Source organism: Gymnoscopelus braueri (genome assembly GCF_963280865.1).
Source record: "Gymnoscopelus braueri genome assembly, chromosome: 13".
NCBI lineage: Eukaryota > Metazoa > Chordata > Actinopteri > Myctophiformes > Myctophidae > Gymnoscopelus > Gymnoscopelus braueri.
The window spans coordinates 40,519,341-40,544,332 of NC_137615.1; the positions used below are offsets into that span (position 1 = coordinate 40,519,341).

General features: G+C 39.1%; 2 protein-coding genes and 1 long non-coding RNA gene across 3 annotated transcripts; all 3 read right to left on the bottom strand.

Annotated features, from left to right (window-relative positions):
- Window positions 1-2,912: 2,912 nt before the first annotated feature.
- Window positions 2,913-4,101, bottom strand: LOC308099174. Its single transcript, XR_013934362.1, has 3 exons — window positions 3,907-4,101; window positions 3,302-3,388; window positions 2,913-3,143 (listed from the first exon to the last, which is right to left on the bottom strand). It is a non-coding gene; the product is annotated as an uncharacterized lncRNA (long non-coding RNA).
- An 8,954-nt stretch (window positions 4,102-13,055) lies between these two features.
- On the bottom strand, window positions 13,056-15,062 carry LOC308099762 (chemerin-like receptor 1; the record flags this gene model as incomplete). Its single annotated transcript, XM_080448517.1, has 2 exons — window positions 15,020-15,062; window positions 13,056-14,140 (listed from the first exon to the last, which is right to left on the bottom strand). The coding sequence occupies exons 1-2, from the start codon at window positions 15,045-15,047 to the stop codon at window positions 13,056-13,058; spliced, it is 1,113 nt and encodes a 370-aa protein (XP_080304643.1). The 5' UTR covers window positions 15,048-15,062.
- Window positions 15,063-18,888: 3,826 nt separating this feature from the next.
- On the bottom strand, window positions 18,889-19,885 carry LOC308099583 (uncharacterized protein; the record flags this gene model as incomplete). The annotated part of the gene is made up of 2 exons (XM_080448320.1): window positions 18,889-19,288; window positions 19,737-19,885. The coding sequence occupies 2 exons, from the start codon at window positions 19,883-19,885 to the stop codon at window positions 18,889-18,891; spliced, it is 549 nt and encodes a 182-aa protein (XP_080304446.1).
- Between the last annotated feature and the right edge of the window lie 5,107 nt (window positions 19,886-24,992).

Below are 24,992 nucleotides of genomic sequence, written 5' to 3' on the forward strand. Positions count from 1 at the left end.
CGTAACAGCCTCTACGGACGTTGAAAAGCTGTAGTTGGACTGTTTTTATGTGGTTTTTCTTTTATTTATTTTTATTTTATTTTATGTTTTTACAGTAGGCTCACAGGAGGATTGTTTTCTCCATGCAAGTAGCCTGTAGGTTTCCCCTAAGTGATAGCACCCATTCAATCTACGATTCTGCACTTATTTTAGTGAATAAATGTTTTATTTGATCCAATCTCTATGGAGACATTTCTGATAGAGACATTTCTGATCGTGTTCAGTGCCTGCTTGCTGCACACAACATGAAATCAACAAACATACAATACAAGAGTCCACTAGATGCCACTAGATGACAATTTATGTCATATAAAAGGTGGTGCTATTATGCTTTGCATTGAGCTTTGCTTAATTCAATTAAGGCACATTGTTGTGTTGTTTGTTTTTAATCTATAGTTAATCAGTATAGTTGTTCATCAATGTGTTCATGGGGATCTGTTCCTCTATGTAGGCTTTATTTTCCTTGTGGACCTGCCATGTGGACTTTTACTTGTTTCTGCCTTATGTTTTTTTTAACCTTATGTTTGACATGCATCCACAGCAACGTTCCCTCCTACCTCAAAGCAGTGGAGCTACTCACGCCACAAACCTCCACATGCAATGCAACCATCACTCTGGAAACACTAACCTTCTCCACACTCCCAGGATCAAGATCCGTACCATGGGCCTTAATTCTACTTCGCCCCTCCTTGACTATGGAATGCCCTCCCTGACCACCTGAGAGCACCCAGTCTGTTGATGTTTTTAAGAGAGGGCTAAAGACCTTCCTTTTTAACAAAGCATTCTTTTAGCTACACAGTCGGCTACTGGTTTTAGCTTTATGCCTTCATGTTATTTTAATCCTTTTTAAATATTTACGTTATAGTTGTGTGTTGTTTTTATGCAAATGTTTTACTGTAGCACTTTGAGATTAGTTTCAAAGTGCATTATATTATACAGTAGGTTAGTAATACCTGAGATAGAGCCAATGCTGAAAATGTTTGCCAGTATTGCCAGTACCTGGCAATATGGATTTGGTTCCTACTTGCAACCTAATTTCGATATCCATCCCATGGGGCAGCAGGCATGTGGTGTACGTAGGGGTCATCAATATGTCCGTTCATGGACAAACATGTCCGTGGCAATACTAATCTATGTCCGTGGGACTTTCCTTTTTTTTTTACAAATAATATTGTCTATAATTTCTTTTTTTTAATATTCACAATCTAATCTTAAAAAAATGTGACATGCTCATTGATATGTTGCAGGAGATTTGTGGTATTGTACGTGATATCTGTACCACGTACAGTGCGTCATACGTACGGTAGGCCTTTGAGTCAAGTCAACGTTATGACCACAGTGGAAAATATCAAAAACATGGCATATCATCTGTTGAGAAGGAGCACCAAGGCAAAGGAGGGCAAAACTGGACAAGTAAAGCACATTTTCGTCAGTTGAGGGAAAGTGTTTCAGAGTGTCCAATAATAACTTTAACAACTAAATTATAATAACACGTATCATGTTATTAAGATTTTAATTAACCCTGTCAAAAGTTCTACTCGGTACTCCTCCACGATATGGAGACATTGGCGTAACAGCCTCTACGGACGTTGAAAAGCTGTAGTTGGACTGTTTTTATGTGGTTTTTCTTTTATTTATTTTTATTTTATTTTATGTTTTTATTGCTTTTACTGTGTGATTGTCATGTTTTGCTATATGGACCCTGAGTCTGAAATAAAGATTGAATTGAATTGAAAAAAACATGACATGCTGTCAGCCTCTCATGCATTTAAAAAAAAAAACATCGGAGGGCCAGCTGAGCTGCTCTCTGTTCTGAGCCAGCTGCAGATCCCAGATCCTTTCTCACCTGACCAGATCACCGGACAATTAGTCAAGGTGTGATAAGAATCTAGATGACTTGTCTGGTCAGTTGTTGGATTTAGGAACGCTGCGCACCTTTTTATAACAGATATATTTCATCCCAGCTTTACGATAACTTTATCTATAATTATTTATGTACTGTACATGACAAATTACAATCTAAAATAACATCTAAAAGCTTTGTTTCCTGTACTTGCTCAACCGCTGCATTGTTTAGCTCAGCAGTTCCCAACCTTTTCTGGATAAGGGCCCAAATCTTGAAAGCATTCACAGGTGCATTTTCAGAGTAGGTGTATTTTAATGCTCAATCAATCGATACATGTTCAGGCTTGGATCAGTGGAACCAATGTATATAGTATACTTTAATTTCTTATTGGTGTACTGGTATCACTATACCTGCCAGTAAGATACCAATAAGAAAAAAATAAAGAAAAAAATATCATGTCATTTTTTACATATTTATTTTAATATTAATGTTAGATTTTCATTCAAATCTTTGTGTTTTGCCAATTAATTGGGGGCCCACCTGCAGTACCCTCACAGCCCACCAGTGGGCCCCACTGGTTTAGGTCAATGAATGATTTGTACCAAACAATAGTTTTTGGAATGTTTAAGACTAATTTATTGTTAGTCACCCATTCCAATACAGTTTGTAATTATTTGTTCAGAGTTGCAGTGATTTCATTATGGTACTGTATGTATATCGTTGTATCATCAGAATACATAGACACATTTGCTTTTTCAAATGAAAAGTCATTTGTAAATATGGAGAAAATTAAAGGGCCAAACAAACTTCCTTCTGGAATTCTGCTCTCAACATGTCTAGCGTCTTTAAAGCTTCCATTAAAGAAAGCTTGTTGAGAGCTATTGAATAGATATATATATCTAGCCTACGCCTATTGTAGCTTTCTAACCATGATAAAGCCACTGGGGCAAAACCATAATACACAATATGTTAGTAGTTTATGCTCAGGTCAACCATATGAAATAAAAAAAATACGGCACCCACAATATTCTTCTTATCAATTTATTTTAATTTTCATGGAAACAGCTGACAAACATCAAGGTCACCAATGTAGGATTTAAGAATAGCAACTGCAACTTCTCTTTTTGAGCGCACAGACCATTCAAAATACTGAATCATATCCCCATAGAGTCAGTTTCTCCTGCCCACATATCAGCAACTCCTGCCTCGTACGACGGCAGCATCAAGTGGTTTTGAGCCATCTGGAGAACCCGCCCCGCTGGATCACAACAACAACAAAAGAAAGTGCAGGTTTAAGACAGCATTCCGCAACAAAACGTAGCTTTAATGACATTCATATACATTATCTTATCTAATAATTTAGATATAATGATAATTTAACATTAAACATTCTATAATTGTATTAACAAATCTTACGTGCAGGATCAGGTGCACGTGCTTGTGTAACTTCTTGTTTTCTTGTTTTTTCTTGTGTTTCCTTTTTTGAATGTCCTTTTCCCATTGCTAGAAACATATGGATTACAGTAAACATGTTTTGGTCAAAAGAGAATTAATTCACGTTATACAGTACAGGCAATTTGACTAAATCAAGTTCAACCCCTATGAATATACCAATATATATTACCAGTAGGCCTACACTAACCAAAGTTAATGTTTCCTATGCCATAAAGTTCTGAATAAATTTCACTTTCATAGATATAACACAATACAAAAAAAATGCGCTAATGTTACAAAGGTAATGCAAATTATAATGTTGTCCCCCACCCCACACTTGCTTGGTCTGGCTTTTAGAAATATCAGAATTATTTATACCAGCTTAAAATAGTGGCAACTCCACTGGCACCACTGGCACGTGAAGTTAGTAAGTTAGTAGTCAATAATTTTCATAAGACATAAGTACATTGGGGATAGTGGCTGGGGTTACAAAATCTATATTTTATATATATTCACAGCTCTGCTGTTTTTTCCTCTAGTAGCCTAATAAAATTAACTGTCAGAGAAAAAAGAAAAAAAAAACTTACTTGTACAAGTCGTTGTAAGCCTTGATTTGGGTTTCAGATGTTATTGAGCTCTCAACAATATCAGCTAGTACCAGCTCCAACCCTAATATACCAACCCAAGAACTCTATAAGCCTTGTGATTGGTTGTTAAGGAAAGAAAATGCTGGCCACCTTAGACAGGTAAAGCTGCAGGAATGTAGCCTAGTGGCCTGGGGCTAAATTAACATTTTGCACCAGCTTTGCACACATCAATGACAATGAATACATACATACTGGCTAGACATCTCAGGTCACCTATGACCAGCCTACTAACTGACTTAAGACAAAACATGGTGAGGCAATAACGTATACTTTTAAATCCACACTTGTAGGTCTATGAGGAAAGCAAAAAGTCCAAGGCCAACCTGATGACAGGTGGTGGTCATGCTTTTTTCAACAGTCTGACCCCCTCCCAAAGGAATAAGGAGTTACATTGTCCATAATATTAATAAATATTAATGAGACCGAGACTTCCCCCCCTGACAGTACGTTCTGTTGTCATACCACAGCAGCTTATATGCCTGATTTATAGATGGTTGCGCACTGCGTCTTGCACAGGACATAGCTGATCTACAAGCTTACAACGCATCTTGCTGCAATGTGTTGTGAGCTTATAGATCAACTATTTTTACTAGTAAATCAGGCAGGCTTCAAACTCCACTCTAGCCGAAAAAGCTTTTGTTTTGCAGTCAGAATGAAGACAGTTATAGACAAAAAATAAAACCAAATACAAATGTTGTGGGTAACGATAAAGTAATGAGTAGTGTAAGTAGTTACTGTTGTTGGTAGGGAGTATCACTGTAAGTAAAGTAACAATATCACTTTTGAGAAGAGAAACGGGTAATATATTACTTCTTTTTTTTACAACGAGCCCAACACTGTCTAGTGGTTACATCTGGTGTGTCCTACTGTGGTTGTCAGTCTGGAACCAAGTGTGTTTGTGACATTTTTGTTCAGGATTAGCACTTCTCCACAAGGAGAATGGTGGAGTGCCATTGTTTATTAAAGGGATACCCATTCCAACGTAATACATGACACATTTTTGATCAACAAACAATATTGTGATACGACACGCTTTTTCAAAAATGTTTATAAAAAAATAATCTAAATTGTTATTTTTCTTCCTCTTTTTTTATATACTGCATTCTGTTTCATTAACATGGTAGTATTTTGAGAAAATGATGTACTGTAACGTTAGGAATTTTTTGTGTTGCTTTTTTATGATAATAATTTGATACAGTGATACACTGTGACACAGAAAAAATGTTGAGTTGCTTCTGTGTCTCACACACACGGGCGCGCGCGCACACACACACACGCACACACACACACACACACACACACACACACACACACACACACACACACACACACACACACACACACACACACATTTCCTTCTCAGGTTTCCTGCTGAATGTAACCACAAAAAGAAAAGCAAAATCTATATGAATAGGTGATCAAAAATGAAATTTCAGAAAGTTAGCTAGCCTACATAATTAAGTACATCGATAGTAATCCACTCTTATAAGTTACAAGGTTGGGTGAGTGCTATATTATACGTTATGATTATACAGATTGCTGGCTTTGCAGAAGATGTTAGTGTTACTTAGGACAGGAACTAATTATTTTAGTTTGGAATGGCAGCTTCAATAGTTATGTTTCCCATTACCATGGACGGGTATTTTATGTTGAAGATAAAGTCTTGGATATTACTCTGATACCATGCATACAGTAGGTGCATAAGATAGTGTTATTTGAGGACAAGAGGAGATCTACCAGCTAAACTCGTTTTTTGTTTGGCATGGTACAGTAGCTTTAGTTTTGTGTTCCATGACGTTGATGAGAAAATTACTGAGATTCCATGCATACAAGGTGGAAACAATGTGAAAATAAACTTGATAGTCAAACCTGATACTTATGATGAGTGATTAGATAATGAAGGGCATGACATGATTTGAAGGGATGCAGTGTCACAACTGTTTGGTGCTGTAGCCTGATGTCCATTCAGCAGCCGTTCAAGAGAAAGGGAGAGAGTGTTTCTATTGTTGATCTGCATCATTCTTTTTTTCCCATTCAAAGTATAAGACAGCCCAGAAACACCAGTCAGAAGCCAAACAAAAACAAAAGGTTTTCACACATACTGTTCAGTGTGCACGTACATATCTGTATGTATAATATTTAGAAGTGGGAATCATACATATGGCACCTTCAAGCACCTCAAAGTGTGCTATAACTAATGCAATATTTAGGAACTAAAACCAAATAATTGTACTCTTGTGTACATGAGATGTAACAATAAGAAATCCTGAATCTTGGATCTTGAACATATCCAGTTTTAAGACCCATCTCAAACAATGCCTCCACGCAAACCAGAACTGTGATCAGTTCCACACAGTAAATCCTCAATGTTAAATTAACTCAGAAGAGTGTACAAATTGAAGGATACATGAGAGGGTCATGTTGTCATCAGAGAAGGGGAGGTAGGTTCTAGGATAGTGTTGGTCCTGGCGTGGGGTACCAGAGCCTGAATATGCATGTTGCAGTCAATTGTGTGTATGTGTGCTGTAAATCATGCGGAGATGCCCACATTGTGCTGTTGGCCACTCTTCTGGTTACCTTGCGTAACCAGAAGTGCAGGTATGCAACACAAGGTATGCAGGTATGCAACACAACTGAACACAAAGTTTTACAAAGTTTTCAACAGTGAATAGATATGCCTATTTTTATGGCACTATACACAAGTAGTAAATGTTTTTAAATGCTGCTATCCTCTGGATTTTCATCATGTTGTCATAATATGTTGTCTGCATCCTAATCAAATCAAAATCATCAGTACTGTAGATATGTTGGATCAAAAATATGTAACACTTTTTCCAGCATCCACTTGTGTATCACACAGGTCATCCTCCAGATGCTGTTGCTCTTGCCAGGCTGCTCCTACTGGTACCTGGAGCAAAAACCCTGATGTTTTTTATGTTATCCTTTTCAGAGTGGTATTTCTTCACACAGTTAATCATTATTCCTTTTTGTTCATTTCTGATCATATCAACAAATAAAATACTTGAATTCAATTTCAGCTTTTGGCAGATAATGAGTGAAGCAATATAAGAAAAAAATGTTGGTACCACGATTTGTTTCTTATTTTGTTATTCCTACCCATTGATTTCTAGGATTCATTCTCATTTTTGCTCTTCTGTTAGTATAGCAAATTTTACGAGAGGTCATGAGCACAACATGATAAAATCTGAAGGCGTAATATCATTTATTTTTATTTTAAGTCGGCCTCCTGGTGGCGCTATAAAAGGCAGATGTGAAAAATGCAGGGCAAAGGTTTTTCCTTGGTCTCTAGGGAGTGCACATACACAGTTTTACACAGATCGGTGCAGTTATAGGTAAAAACACGAATTGGCCTGATAAAGCGCCACCATGAGGCTGATTAACAAAAATTCAAGTGGCATTTCTTCCTCGGCGTAGTGGGAATGTGCTTGCAAAATTTCACGGAAATTGCATGCTGTGTTCATGATTTGATCAATTTGATTGATTTTGTTCAAAACGGAGTACTCCTGCAAACTTTGGAAGCCATTTTTAGCCGGATGGAATATGAAAAATCTGAAAGACTTGTTTTGTTTAATGACCATAGCGATACTGTGTACCGATTTGTGATTTTGGAATTTTGGAAAATATGTAGGAGCACTGTCAAAAAATGTGTTTGGCAAAAAGCGGCCTCCTGGTGGCGCTATAACAGACCCATGAGAAAAATTTTGGCAGAGGTTCTGAATTGGCATCCAGGGAGTGTGTGTGTGTGCACAGTTTCGCTGCGATCAAGCCAACGGTGCCGGAGATTGGCCGTCCACAGACAGAATGACACACACACACACGGACGGAAGGACGGACGGACAGGGTGCAAAACATACTCTCTTGCCATGCCTTTCGGCCTGGCGGAGACAATAAATAAGAATACGAGTGAAAGTTGAGTAAAATATAGAATATAAACATACAGACTAGTTTTGGTCATTATCTCTCCATTTCTTGGGCATGAGCCAGAGTCTTGAGGCACAAAGATCTGCCCTTACTTTACAGTGTTTAGGGGTGTTACCTCTGCTCTGCTAATAACAAACAATCAACCCTGCCCCTCCAATTTATGATCAGTGAAAATCATTCAGCACACCTGATGGGAATGTTTGGTGCAATGTTTAGTTGACTTCTCTCAACAGAAAATTAAGAGTAAATAGTTAGAGAACTTTAAGAGATTGCTGCATGCATGAGGCCCATTAAGAGATAAAACACGACATATTTAAGAGAATGTTGCTGCTTGGTTCCCAATTGTATTTATAATTCACACCATTATTCCATTAAATAATACCCATTGGCTGCACTACATGTCTCCATTATTTATAAAGGATCTTAACCAGTTTACATTAAAATCATGTTACCATTTGTGCTCTAATACTACCATCTGGTGGGTACTTAGGTGAACAGAACATATTAAAGGGCAAGGACACTTTGATAGAGGTTTGGGCTGTGCAGTTACCTTGTCGTAATGTAACTCCAGATGTGGGTGAGCAATCAATAATAGTTGCTCCATTGATTAGAAATTGATCGTTCTATGGGAGTACACAAAAATCCAATTATTCTGGAAGGCAATATGCAAAGAAATTAGTTGGTTCCCAATTAATCCTCTTGTATGTTTATTAGGAAGTATCCCAGATTCTTTGAAGGTGCATAAAGAAATAGTCCAATCCTTCTAATGTTAGCTAGGAAAGCGATAATGAAAAAGTGGTTGGAGATGACTCTCGTCTATTCAGTTGTGGAAAGCTTTGATATCCGATGCCGCCACTTTAGAGAAATTGAGATACCGTATTAATAGGAGAGCGCACCTTTTCTCTAGAATCTGGGAGAAACCTTTCTGGGCATAAAGCTTAAGGTGGGATTAAGACAACTGCATGGTTGTCACTGGCATGGTCATGTTTAATTGTGTTGTTTGTCTATTGATCTAAAACTCTGACAATTACTACTGTTGAATGCTGTACGTAACTATCTGCAACCTTATAGATCAGCTAAATGCTGCATATACCCCTATGGACCATATGTGAATTTACTAATATTCTATCTAAGGATGGTGTGTATGTGTTTCCTTTTTAAAAAATGTATACAAATAAATATATATATTAAGAAATTGATCATTTGAAATATGCTACTCATTTACTTACATTGTACGGTGAAACAGCTCTCAAAGTCATTCTTTTCATTCTTTCAACCCAGCCTGAGTGTGCAAATGTAATCAAGATTTGTACTCACATAATAGAATAGAATAGAATATCAGCTAAATTAAAAGTACACAGTACATTAAAAGCGCCAAAATGGATAAAATCACAAAAAGGCCAAGATTGTTTCCAATTTGATTTATGTTTTTAATATGTCGACAAGTCATCCCAAGGGGCTTTTTGGCCGATTGACATTGGTTTGAATGTAAACCCTGGTGAATGATATCAGCGTAATAGGATGAAGGCAGCTCTCCTACCGGATAATACCCTCAGGAGAAGGCGTGCTCGAGGGGAGTCTTGAGAAGTAGTCTCTTGGGATTAACTGGGTGCAGATTCTTGAGAATACATAATAAAGGATTATCCGCACTCTCTTCAGTTATGTTCTTGGTTTATTTTTAAAGATGAACAGCCGCAGCAGACAGTCTATCTAGAGAAACTATAATATGGTAAAACATGACATACAGTATGTACACTGAGATTTCAGGGTTTAGAAGTAGTCAAACCACTGAGAAGAGGTGGGGACAGAGGTGGGTTCTATTACAAAGGGAGGCTTACTGGATCCATTCCTTAAATACAGAGTTCCCAAAGGGATTGAATGAAGAACTATTGTTGAATTGTTTTTTTATGAAGTGTTTTCTATGAATCGTTTGTTTTGGTTGTGGTGTTTGTGGAAACTTTAAGAATCTTTTAACAAAACAAATACTATGTTTAATGCTTAATGTAAACATTGATAGTATGATGAATTGTAAGTGAATTATATTCACCAATGAGAATCAGCTGTACTATATCGCATAGCTATATATGTCACTTCCTGTTTGATGTATTCTAGTTTGAAACGCTGAGGAAGGCCGACGTGCCAAAACGCGTCCGTTTCTCTAGATGGACTGTCTGCTGCGGCTGTTCATCTTTAAAAATAAACCAAGAACATAACTGAAGAGAGTGCGGATAATCCTTTATTGTATCAGCGTAATAGGACCACAATGGAAACAAGTCCCCAGGACTTTTTGTGTTATCCTTTTAGTCTTACTGTACCACAGTAAGCTACTGTTTACATTTCTTTCTAATAAAGTATTCAATCAATCAATCAATCTGGAGTGGCCAGCACAAATGAATGAACCTGAAATATGAATGGTCCAAGTGTGTTTAGTAGCCTACTAGGCTACTACTACTTTTCAACCACAACTAATGAGATGAGACGAGACAACATTTGAGGATGAGTTCAGAAATAGACGCTATGAAATAAAAGACAGTAAAATGTTCATGTAGAATGGGAAAATAATTTGGATTTTTTTCATCATGTTGAATGGAACAACTGCAGCGATGGCAAAGAAAGGGAACATGGAAAAACACTTTCTGACAAATCACAAATCATTAGACTAGACTTCTCTTGGCAAGAAAAAGGAAGAAGGAACTGAATCAACCAATATCAACCAGTACATATCTGTGTACCTTACATGAAACTGTCATCAGTATTTTAACTATTTGTCTCATCAGCAACCTTCAATAATGGCAAAGAAAGGGAACTTGGAAAGACACTTTGAGACACCCACATCTTTTGACTACTGTAGATATTTTCAGCCAAAAGTGAACTGAGAAAAGAAAGAAGGAACTGAAATCTCAACCATACGGTACAGTACATGAAACTTGATGAACTGCTCACAACAGTAATTTAAAATCCCATTATTTTATTATAATAACGCCTTTTCAGTATATCTGCCTTTATTATTCATATTAAATCATTCACTTACTCTGTATATATATATATATATATATATATATATATATATATATATATATATATATATATATATATATATATATATATATATACAGTATATTCTTTAACTTATTAGTCTAATTTAGCAGTTTATCATAATTATGTAAAAGCAGCACATTTGAAAAACAGCTAAGTAGCCTAATTTTGTGCCTGACGAGGCTGCCCACCTCTGCTCTATATTTTTTTCATATTAACACTCTTTAAATAAACACTGAGGCATCAGGAGCAGTAAGTTGTTCGGTGTCTTGCGCAAGGACACTTCGACACAAAGTCAGGGCGAGCCAGGGATCAAAACAGGAACCTTCCAGTTTGCGTGTGAGTGTAAGTACGCACACGCATGCACACGCGCATGTGTGTGCATGTGCATGTGTGAGTGTGTGTGTGTGTGTGTGTGTGTGTGTGTGTGTGTGTGTGTGTGTGGGTGTGTGTGTGTGCGTGTGTGTGTGCTCATATCTGTGTGTTAGACTGATCCGCTTTTTGCAATTATGTTTGGAAAATTCTTCAAAACCAATTGTCCACGTTCATCTGACTGAGTCAGTTTTGTGGATTAATTGCAGATTTGGTCAATTTGAACTGTCATTGTTTTGACCTTTTATGGATGTTTTATTTTTATTCTTATTTTTAATTTAAATGTATTTTACTTTAATTGATTTTAATTGTTTTAATGTGCATGATTGATGATTGCTTGTATTGTACCTCGGCACCACTGAAAATGAGGGCTCGCCATCAACGTGTTTTCCAAGGTTTTAAATAAATAAATGATAATGATAATTATATTGAATGTTGACATTTCTCAACAAAAAACTTTAAAACGTTGCATATCAGCAACCATTACATGACCGGATGGTATGAGTCATAAGAGATATATAGACAGGAACAGATAGTAACAGAGTATGATATGAATAAATGCACAATAAAACATGTTTACATGTTTACATTGTAGATGAAATCTTGTTTCATTGGGCATGCAGTATGATAAAGCAGTGACCATGGTGTCACAAATATCTATATTGCGCAGATGAGAGTGGATTTAGAAAATGGTTAAGGATATCAAGCCTAATAAAATAGATCCTATCAGTCCCCCTCTTTTGTCCTGAAAGGACAAGACACTTGCTGTTATGCTGGGTCCACCTTGATACAGCAGGGACCGAAAAATTCACTACACCTTATCAACTCTGCCACTGTAGCAGTTTTACGATGTGTAATGTACACATTTGCATCCAGAAAATATGGCATCATTGACTTCAGTGGAGACATAAAGGCGCTTTTATATTTAGAATGTAGCCATTATAAATATGGTCACCAAACAAATTTGTTATTGTAAGTAAAGGCACATTTTTATTTTGTATGTAGGCATTATTAATATGGTCACCAAACAATGTTATAGTTGCAAGTAAAATATAAACTGATAGTGTGCATAATTTTGCATTAAACAACACTAAACAGACGGGGAGCGGTAGACACGGGCGTTACCGCTCGGATCAGCGGGGATCTCGCCGCGATCATTGTTGTTTTGTCCTCCTGCGCGGTGCGGGGAAAAGAAAAGCTCACCACAATCCAGCTCTTGCCGCCCGCGAGCGCGTCCACAAACGAGCACGAGAATTTCATGGGACGGCGCCCGCTCGCCTCACCGCCCCTCAACTTCTCCACTCGTCCCAAATAATCGCCCGCTTCTCATTGAAAATTAATTACATTGGCGCGTCGGCCGCTTTCTGTCTGAAATGACCTTTACTCTGTTTACTATTACACCTGACAATGGGCAAAACAAACAAACAAACAAGCACAAAACTCAAATGTGTTTTGTGACTGTGTACGATAATCAACATATCCTTTTGGCAAATTTGTATTATCATTTAAATTTCAGAGAATGTACTGAGAAAAAAATATATATATTTACGATTGTGTATATTAAAAAAATAAAATAATAATAATAGTAATATGGAGTGGTAACCATTAATAAAGCACCCATGGAGCAGTTAGGGGTGAAGCGTTTTGCTAAGTATAGTGCTGGGGCAAGGGGAGGAACCGGGGACCTTCTGATTCCCTGGCTGCTTCTCGACCCTTTCAGCTAGGCATGATATATGAATCTATACCCTTGTATCAGAAACGGAATTATCTTTGCTACGACTGGTGATCTCAGAGTTAGTGTTGGATCGAGACACCTCTTCGAAGGTGACCTCCAGCACTTTTAGGATAGACTTGCAAACTTCACGCTTGGAATTCCGGCCCATGAACAGGTACAGCAGCGGGTTCAGGGAGCTGTTAATAAACGCCAGGCCGGCGGTTATGGGAATCCCGATGGTGGTCACATGATCCAGTGTTTCATCGCGCTCTGTCGCCATGTAATTCACCAACTCAATGAGTTCCATGATGTGATAGGGGGCCCAGCACAGGAAGAATGTGGTGATGACAGCTGCTATGATTTTGAAGGGGCGACTTGAGTGGCTAGCCAGCGAGCGATTCCTCCTAAGCCGGTGGATGATAATGCCATAGCAGGAGATGATGATGGTGAAAGGGACAGCAAATCCCAGGAGAAAGCCAGAGATAACCACGGCCCGGTGTCTAAACTTCCTTAGCTGGACCACTGCGGGTGTCTTCATGTCATCGGAGAATGCAAAGTTGTTGTAGCAGTCGGTGATGTTCTCATTATTGTGGGAGTAGGTCTCTGTGTCCCGAAAGATTAAGTCTGGGGAGCTGAGAACCAAGGCCAGAACCCACACGCCCAAAACCATGCAAGATGCCTTTCTCATGCTGCGCCAGTTTTGGGCCCACACTGGACACACCACACAAACACATCTATCAACACTGATGACCATCAGAATGTAGACACTGGCAAACATGTTCAGGTAGAGAACGGTATAGTTCAGTTTGCACATGAATTTGCCAAAAGGCCAGTGCCTGTCCATGGCCATGTATGTGATGGTCAGGGGCAGGAACGCTGTGAAGAGGAAGTCGGCCACAGCGAGGTTGAGGTACCAAATGGTGTTGATGGTTTTCCTCATTTTGAAGCCTGTCACCCAGATGACGGCTCCGTTCCCCAGCACGCCAAGTATGAAGGCCAGGCTGAAAACGATGATGGATATGATCTTTAGAGATTGTTCAGCAGGGTCGTGTTCACCAGATGCGTTATAGGCAGCAGCTGTGGTTATAAGCTCCATTATTGTCCTAAAACCTGAAAATAACAAAACAAAGGTACATGTTTGGTTTTATCTTACATTTCTTAATAGTATTAAAGGAGAATTGTCAGAATTTTCAACTTGTGCCCCATTTTTGAATTGTGTGGTCACCATAGGAAAGGTACAGCAGGAGTGAAAAGTATTGTCCATCTGTTCGCTTCCAAGCCATTTCACTTTCAGGGGACATTCAGGTGAATTTTACAAATACAGGCTTATATTATCTATTGTTCAAGTTGTCTCTGGATTTATTTGTCTCTGGGTATAGACAGGTCAATATGGTTGAACCCCCCAAAAATGTGTACAAAATGTTTTTCAATGGATTCTGGCACTATTGGGCATGCTAAATAGCATACTAAAAATTGAGGAAAATACTGTATATGTTCCAGAAAGGCGTCATTCTCAATTTGCCGTCCAAGATGGCTGCCAGGAGCTTAAAATGGCTATATCTCAATAACTATTCAGTTTGATCATAGTCCTGTTCTCCCTCTACATAATACCCCTTGGTGCTCTTGTTAACAGTTTTGAAGGCATTTCTTATCATTGTTACGCTGATGATACACAGTTGTGTCTTTTAAGCAAAATGACCTCAGAAAATTAACAGTCATGCGTGACTTTTTAACTGGAATTAACAACTGGATGGCACTAAACGTCCTACAGCTTAACACTGACAAAACATCCTAATCATAGGCCCTGAGAGTATTTCTAATGCAAATCAGCTGTCCCTGGGTTCACTGGCATCCAAAATTACACATACCGCAAAGAACCTGGGTGTCTTTTTTGACAACCACACAAACTTTGAGTTGCATGTAAAAAAAGGTTACCCAGTAATGTTTCTACCACTTATGCAATATTGCAAAAATTAAACAAATCCTTACTTCTCAAGACCTGGAAAACATCATACATGCAGCCTTTGTCTCTTCCCGTCTTGACTACTGTAACTGATACTACCCTGAGCCGTTCCTCTATTCACCGACTGCAACTAGTACAGAATGTGGCTGCCAGAATCCTCACCAACACCAACCGTAGAGCACACACCGGTGTTGGCTGCGCTTCACTGGCTGCCCATTAATTCCAGAATAGTTTTCTAAATCCTTTTAATAACCTATAAAGCACTACCACTTTATATCACAGACTTACTGCACTCAAAGCCCAATGTGAGATCTCTCAGGTCCTCTGACAAAGGCCTGCTGGAATTTTTTTGCAGTGGTTGCTCCTACACTGTGGAACGCTCTACCCGTGGCGATAAAAAATGCTGAGTCAGTTGACGGTTTTAAGAACTTGTTAAAAACAACAATTTGTTTTGTAAGCACTTTGTCTTATGAAGTTTTTACCTGACCCACTTGAGCAGGTCAATGTTTTGCTTTACTTCTTGTTGTGCTATTGCTCTTATGTGCCTTAACCATTTGCAGTATAATGGCCTAAACTTGTTGATGAAAATTTCACACAGTACTTACAAGCCTCAATTGTCACTGATATCACTTTCATGAAATACATTTAAAAAGAAAAGCGTTTGTCAACTACCAGGTATTTAAAATTAATTGCAGACATTAGGACATTTCAAATAAATTCATTTTCAAAATAAATTTGGCAGCCCCTTTTTATTAACTCTGAGGACCCCCTTGGGGTCCCAGACTTCCTAAGACCCATGCTCTAGATTAAAAAGTAAAGATACCTCTTTCAATATGGCGAATGGGATGTCGGCCAGAAAACTGTCCTGTTCAAACTCTATGAATGCTGAGGAGCTCAGATGACTCTGAAGGTCTTCTGAAATGTGTGAGCTGCAAGGACTGCCGCCTCAACAAATACATACGGCTGACGCCACGTAATTATGAAACATACATTAACCACTTTAGCCCTATTTTATCCATAGGCTATTTTCAAATAGCTGATCTACAAGCTCACAACGCGTCGCATCGCGACCCGTTGTGAGCTTGTAGATGAGCTATTTTCAAATATTGTAGTACTTTAGTACATTTTGATACCAATACTTTTGTACTTTTATTCAAGTAAATTTTGAATTCTGGACTTTTACTTGTAACAGAGTACTTCTACATTGCAGTATTGATACTTTTACTCAAGTAAAACATCTGAGTACTTTTTTCCACTACTGGTTTGGAAGTATAGTGGGAGTGACATGATTATTAAAACTTCACTCTAGTATGCCAAAACCTTCTGCTCTATGCATAGATCCTATACATATTATAGACTGAGATATACCTCAATGCAAAGATCACATGGGTGTGCATGTGCGTAAAGTTTCACTTCTACATTGGCGGGTACAGTGTATGGCACCACAGCCAACCAACCTCAAACCCCGCCCCTACAACCACACATGGATTTTTTTTCCCCCCAAACAAAAGAGAAGACAAATTAAAATGTTAACAACAGACAAAGGTCTGACTGTAATAACATATCAGCAGAGCACAACTAGGTCATCTTTACATATTTTTTCAGCGATGGTGATTAAAGGGAACATGGAAAGGACACTTTGGCAGAGCATTTGGTTCAGAGAATGCGGTTAAGTGTTTTAGCAATTCAGAAAAATATTTAAGGGCCCAAGGAAACAGCTGTTGAGGTTTAGCAGGCTACTACTATGTTGCTGACAGAGGGAGCAAGAGTGCTGCTGGCTCACTGGCACCAGGTCCAAAGTGTTGAACTACTGTACTTTCTATCATTCTCTCACTCCAAGGCTGTAATTGATGATTGCATATTTCTTAGAGGTCATGTTGTAATGGACATCCATTCAATTTCAGAACATAATTTTAGACAATCAAAAAGAAAAAAATGTCATTTGCAACCATTACTTCTTTCCCCTCAAATATATAATAAAACACAAATATAATGGATTTTCTTGAATATCTGTTCCTGTCAAATGTCACACCAACTGAATAAGTTAAATCGTATAAATTCAACTACCTTGATGAAAAAAAAGAAATTTGTGCTAGATTGCATAGGCATAGAGTGTGTGTGTGTGTGTGTGTGTGTGTGTGTGTGTGTGTGTGTGTGTGTGTGTGTGTGTGTGTGTGTGTGTGTGTGTGTGTGTGTGTGTGTGTGTGTGTGTGTGTGCGCGCGTGCGTGTGTGTCTATAGAGCCAGTCTATTCGGTAGGCAGTGCAACAGATAATAGGGTTTCAAATTGTTTCAATTGGTCAGCCAAATGGGTTATCGGCATATAAGTGATATTACACTTGAAGTAACTCTCTGGATGTACGCGCTGTGGGGACGCTTTGGTTAATCTGGTGAGAGGTGTTTATCTGATTATTCTCAGACACCCACTGGGTTACCTCTGGCCTCCTTCATGACCAAATGGCCACTTTCCTTCCTACATGCCCAGGGTATTTAATAGACCCCAATCATATAACCTGCATTGTTACGCCTTGGTTAAAATATATCGTGAATTGCACTTCAGATACTTCACACTAATTGTATATCTGTTCGTGAGGTAATTGTTTATCCCCCAAATCACAAAGCCTAATTTGACCACAAATAAGTCAGTGGGTCCAAAAACGTAGTTACTGCACTTTGGCCTTGTAGAGCCGTGGATGTTCACAAAATGTTAAAGCTACATAAGTGAAAAAGAATCTTACTTTCTTCCTTCCTCCTGCCCTTATATTTTCTCTAGCAAAGTGACAATCACAATAGTCACTCGTTTAGCTCATTGTCAATGCCTCTGATATACTTGACATTATTGCCAACGCTTTCGCTGACCTTTAATCTTTTAAGTAACACTATGACTTCAATGAGTGATTCATGGAATTTGATTATTCTCAATCATCACAAATGCAAACAAGATTCAGAAATATATGTCATTATATATAGATAAACTATGTTTTTTCAAATCCACAAGCTGTGACACACTGTGAGCTTGTAGATCTGCTATTTTGGCTATTTATTTCCCCTTTTTCTCTGGGCAATGGCTATTTGGGGGTCCTACATGGGAAAGTTTGGGAACCCCTGTTTTAGCCTATAAACTTAATATCTGTCTAGGTATAAGTAAACCACATACCTAACATCAATCCACTGCACTGAATTGAATTTGATTCAATTATGTTGTATTAGTGGAATATTAATGTTCAGGTGTTTAATTTGATTTCAGATGTGTTTTATTGACCCTCCTTAGCAGAGTCATTTGTAAATGGGATATGGTGGCGTGGCCCTCTGTTTAAAGGGATATTTCACTTTCAATCATGTTTGGGGTCATGTTAACATCTACTCAGTTTTTAAGTTGCTTGATTCAGTATTTAGAAATGTTATATTCATTTTATCAGACATGACCCCTTCCCATTGTAACTTTAACACCTTTTTAACCATGTTAGATTCATTGAAAATACACATCCTTGGTTCTGGTGACTGATATTGTCATTCTAAAGCGTGAGAGGACCGGATCTGATTACTTTTTTTGTGGGGGTCCTGTTGTGCCACACGTTCCTATCCCTCTTCTGCACGACATCACAAGGCCAGGCGTCTCAGCCCCTTTGTGGGTGATCCCAATCATCCCAGCTCCTTAATGGCTATCAGCACAAGCTGCCTACTGTATATAAGCTCCTGAGAACTAGCCCCCAATGCTCGAAAGTTGACTACTGTGGCTCCCTCTGTAAATCCAGTGTTCCACAATCCCCAGCTCCACCCACGCTCCTCCGTATTTTAGTTTTACTTTTTTGTCTCATTCACATTTTTATTTCAGTTAACTAAAATATTTCCTCAATTCTAGTTTTCGTTATTTTGTTAGTATTATAACCCTGACCTCAGTTACCAAGAATTTCCACAGTCATGGCAGGAGTGTAAGTGTCTGTCATCGTGGTCCTGACTGTAAAACCGCCGTCTCTGTGAGTGATTGCGGAGCCTCCTTTACGTCTGACGAATCCGTTCTCTCCGTTGTTATACATCTGACTATAAAGATTGTAGTCGCAACTTTTGCCCATGCCAAAGAATCCCGCCGCGTGCCAGTTTGAGTACAGGTTGTAGTCGTAGGGCACAGAGAACATGAAAGCCAGCTTCTTGGAGGATCCCCTGATATCGTAGGTTAAGACACCGACAGCGCCCCTCGCAGTGTGTGCTGTCTTGGTGAACTCCACAATCCCCTCCTGGGAGGAACCGATTTCATGTGGTAACTCTCTGGCACACTGGCCACTCTGAATGTACTTTCTTAATAGGAAGAAACAACAAAGTTAGAGCCAGAGGTGTAATAAAATAAAATATAAATAGCGGTTGGCAAAAATAATTGACCACTTAAGCCCCCTTCCCAAAATAACGAAAATTGTGGATCGACAAGCTCACATTACGTTGCAACGCAATTATTTTCACAACAGTTGTTTTGGGGGAAAGAGAAAATGTTCGAAAAAGTTCACCTATAATGACATGCCCAAAATATGGATGCCAGGTTGAAAGCGGTTAATAAATGTATGGTTGCAGACAAAAAAACGCACATCTATAACGTGACACAAGCCTAACATAACTACATTTGAGGTTAAATGTGAACACTAGGGGATGCCAATTGCCATCCCTACCCTGAGACCCCAAATGACTCGCCTGGTTAGAGCAAATGATGAGAGCAAAAATAATAGAAAACTCATTGGTAAAAATAAACAAATACCTGGGATTAATGAGTGCGTTGGAACTGCGGTTGATGATCGTAATGCTGCACTGGCGATGAGTTGGGAGGAGCGTAGCAACTGAGTGACCAATCGCCGCTACTCCGGCACCAATCGTCACTACTGCAGCGGCTGCAGCCAAATGTGCCATGATAACTGTGGAAAGACAAAGCCTTAAGATGTTAAATCAATGCTCATGACATTTTTGACTTCTTCTTACCCTTTGACTGACAGCCTGGAGTCACACTGTCGTTTCTAGTCATTTATTTATCTTGAAAATACAAATAAATAAATACAATAGGAAATTATGGAAATGATTAGTACTTATGTTCAGGTGTATATGCACCTAAACATTAGAACTTCTGGTACTCTATAAGCTACTTAACTGCTATCAAGTCAAAAACTAAAACAAAAAAAACAAAACAATATTCTTACCTGGTATCAAAATATATGTTCTTCTGTGTTCAGTTCTTCAGGAGCTTCTTGACTTCTTGTCATATGACACAAAATGGCAAGAAATATATCGTCAGTGTCCAGCCGGGACCAGCTAACTCCGTTTTCAGTTTTTATTTTTTTTCATAAATCAACGCTATTGAACCCCCTCTACATCTGTGTAATTTTTTTTTAAATAATAACATATGAAAAGTATTAAAAAGCGCATCTGACGAAAACTCCTAACTCCATTGGACCCTCAAACTGTCCGTCAAAAACAAACAACTACCCCCTCCTCTCAGGCTCTCAGAGAAGCTCTGCTCTGTATGAGGCAGACAGGGAGAAGATTTTTCAATGCTTTTGGGAGAACATAAACTGGGAAGAGAAGAGAATGTATGTGCAAGGTTTGATAGATGTCACCCCAGTAAAGAGGAGAAGGGTGTCTTCACAAAGGTCATCTGCTCGTGTTTTCTTTTTAAATGTTAATGTACAGAGAATGAGTGTGTGCAGGAGTTTGTTTCAAACATCTCCAAGAGCTCAAGGAGATCATGCCAAAAGACTTTCACAGCTTTTATGACAATCTAAAGCACTAAGAAACACCCACCACACACACGCAACACACAACACACAACAGTGTGATAATAAAATGTTGATATGTATATGATAGGTAAATTCAACTGTGGTTGTTATTGTTAGTGCAGTAGGCTACAGATTTGATAGGCTACAGATTCTATTTTTCATGAATGTATTTTGTATTTATTTGAGGGACAGCGAGTGCATTTTCCGGCAGCGGCTGCTGCCGCGGCAGCTCTGCGGAGCTGCCGGCGGCGCCAGCTTTGGGAGTGTGCTGCGTTTGTGTAACGCAGTCCCCACCAATATTATTTACGATTCTGTGCCTATCGGTACATAACTCGGACGGCGCTTAGTCGAATAGCAGACCATCGGCCGGTCGTCGCGGGCACTCGCGCCTGGAGGCGCTCTTGCGCGACTCCTTGGCCTCAAGGTCTGCTGATTCGGCGCGCCTCCGTCATGGTCCAAAACTATACTTTATCGGCGGAAAAAGAAGTTGACTGCCGCTCCTCCACCGGCAGTTCCGCGACTGCCGCTCCTCCACCGGCAGTTTCCGCGGCAGTTCCGCTGCTCCGCCGGCAGCTGCCGCTCCACCGCCGGCAGTCACTGCCGGGAGCTGCCGCTCCTCCACCGGCAGTTCCGCGGAAGTTCCGCGGCTGTTGCCGCTGCCGGAGAATGCACTCGCTCCTTCTGATTTATTTGCCATTTATTTATTGTTGGTGTGCCATGATTGCTTTTGTTAAATACATGATTGAGTATTGAGGCAGAATTGTTTGTTGCACTCAACTGTAGAAGAACAACAGTGGTAACAGTTAGATCCATGGTTGTTTACAATGCATGTTAAAATCAAAGTTGTTTAAGTACAGAATTCAGCTTGATCTGAGGATGGCGCTCACCATAAATAGCTGATCTCCAAGCTCACAATGTGTTGTGATGTGTTGTGAGCTTTGAGATCCATTGCCAGCTGTTCTTATCAATGATGGACAAAACCTCCTAACTCCACTTGCGCTGGATTTGTGTTTGGACAAAACTCCTAACTCCACTTGAGCTGGATTTGGGTAAAGTGGTGATAATATAATGACACATGCAAGTATCTGATAATATATAAAGTCACAATACCAAGTTTGATGAGGCAGTATTGCTTTGTTTTAAAAATATACGGTTTTCTTCATTTTCAGAAAAATTGATATTTTGTTTTTCATTTCCTGAACAATTACCATTTTGAATTTAGCTGGTTCCGGCCGGACAGCAGAGATATACAGTAAGAGCATGGGGGCAGGGCCTTGTTCAAATAGACCCCTCCCTTTTAAAACCAGCCCCTTGCCTTTGTCACCTCAAGCAGTGGCGTCAGTTCAGTAAAGGTTATAAGGTATGGCAAGGTCAGCTGACAGCATCAATATCAGTGGCCTCTGGCCAGCAAACACTCATAGGCTATATAGACTACAATGTAACATGACAATAAATCTCTATAAGAGAATACCAGCACCCACGGAACTGTCCTTTAAGGCACTTTTATTTGAATACATAAATTGGCATGGTACGCTGGACGCTGCAGAGCAGACAGCACAACATGCGCGTTTCGGCGTCAAGCCTCATCAGCGTTGTATCTATACCTGTATCTATCAGATACAACGCTGATGAAGGCTTGACGCCAAAATGCGTACGTTGTGCTGTCTGCTCTGCAGTGTACCATGCCATGGTTATTCAAATAAAAGTGCCTTAAAGGACAGTTCTGTGAGTGCTGGTATTCTCTTAGACTTATAGAGATTCTCTTATAGAGATTTATTGTAAAGTAACTTTTCCCGACCGTGCACCCGGTAAGAATGCTCAGTGAGATTGAAACGAGTTGGAGTCGTGCTTACTTCCTTGATGTACAATGTAACATGACAAATGCCTTGAGACGACATAACATTTCAAGTCTCTATTTTTGTTGAAGAATGCATCCAGAGATGACAGCTTCCTTTTCATTTGTAATCTTTTATATCCAGCTAAACAACTGTCATGAGAGAACACACCATCACTACCTGATTATTTACAATAATGCACTGCACTGACCTACTTACTTGAGGACAGGAGGAGATCATGTTCTACCAGCGATGCTATTTGTTTTGTTCCACACGGTACCTTCAAAAATTGTGGTTTCCATTCAGGTGAACAGGTTTCTATGTTGATGAGAAAGTCTAGACTCTAAGGTATGCCCCACATACCAGTACATGATGAGTGATTAATGAAGGGCATGACAGGACTTTAATTGAATGCAGTGTCACAATAGTTGTATGCGAAGGTGCCTAACTTTGATCAGAGGTGAGCACTCTGGTCACAGCTTCTGTGGTTAAATCACTTGGAACAGACCAACTTCAACTTTAATAAATGTGGAAATCAACAAACTCCTGGCAAACATCCAACACATTTCTAGAACACAATAGGGGACCCACTGTGTAAATAAGTCTATGACAATACTGCATATTTTTTAAATCCTTGATTTTGTTTTTCACCTTATTTGTTTGTTGGTTGCAATCAATTAAATCAATCAAATCAAATCACCACTGAGATTACAAAAGAGTCTGCTTCCCACACCCTTCTTTACCCACAGATAGCTGAAGACTTGTAAGCTGGCATTTAAATAAAACTGTTCTGATTTGTATACATATTTGTGTTTTTGTAAATATATCATTTGCAAATCTGCAACCTTGCATGTGAAGTGTTGATTGCGCATTTGTTAGAAACTATATCTATCCCTCTCTGTTGACTGGAAGATGCAGCATCAAATAAGTTATTTTTATTTATTTTATTTTTTTTTTTTTTTTTCCATTTTCTTTTTTTTTTTTTTTTTTTTTACAACTTTATTTTACAGTTTTTATGTTACATACACGTATATACACGTACAAATGTATAGCATTTTATACAAAATAGAGATCGTGTTGATATAACATACAAGACTACATAAACACACATACAACCCCCCCCCCTCCCCCCTCCCCCCTTAGGCTCCAAAGAAAATGCAAAAAAAAACAAACAAAAGCAGTGGGACAAAGATTACAATCAAACATAATTTTCACAATTCTAGACAGAGATACCTCTCCTCATTTTATATAACAGGGACAGTTTTTCACATCACAAGTCGGACACAGATAAAAATGTACAAAAATAATAATAATAACAATAACTAAACGAACAGTTTTAATTAAAGGAAAAGTCTTCAACAAAATCAACAAAGGGACTCCAAGCTAGAATAAAGTTGTTGCGGGCTCTACACACTCTATATCTGAGTTTCTCAAGAGGTAGGAAAGACAAGACTTCTTTTAGCCATTGTGAGAAAGAGGGTGCTTTATCGGACTTCCAATTTAAGAGAATCAGTCTACGAGCTAATAAGGAGGCAAATGCCAAAGCGTTTGCTTGTGGAGATGTGACTGTACAGTTAGGGGGAGTTATGCCAAAAATGGCCGTGTGGAAAGAGGGAGTTACTGCTTTTCCACACATATGGGAGAATACTTCAAATATTCGTCTCCAGTAGGTATTGAGGGAGGGGCACGTCCAGAACATATGGCCCAGTGAAGCTGGGGTCTGGCTGCACCTCGGGCAGCCTGGTTCTGGTATGTTAAAGAGTCTGGCCAGCTTCTCCCCTGAATAATGAAGTCGGTGTAGTACCTTAAATTGAATTAAACCATGGCGTATACACATTGAAGAAGTGTGAATACGTAGTAGACTGTCCTGCCACACTTCCTCAGGAAGCTCTACACCCAGATCCCTCTCCCAGGCAGTTCTCACTCTGTCCCAAGTTACTGGTTTTAGGTCCCGTATCAAAGCATATATCACAGACACACGTTTTTTTGCGAAGGGATTAAATTCCAAAATGACATCCAGTTGATTTCTGGGTGGCATGTAAGGGTATGAGGAAAACATTTTCTGGGTAAAACTGCGGATTTGAAGAAACCTAAAGAAATGGGATCTGGGTATATTATGATCTGCATTGAGTGTTTCAAAAGGAATGAATGTCTCGTCTGGGAAGAGATCACAGAAAAACACCAATCCATTCCTGTGCCAATATTGAAACGCTTTGTCTATCACGGATGGGGGAAATAGAGGATTATTTGTCACTGGGAAAAATCTGCTAGGTTGCTTTAAGCCAAAATGTTTTCGGAACTGTAACCATATTTTAAGTGAGGCTTTAACCACAGGATTTGTAAGTTGTATGTTACGGCCAAATGGTAATGGTGAGGTGAGTATTGGCAAAGGATTGGACAGCAACTCCATAT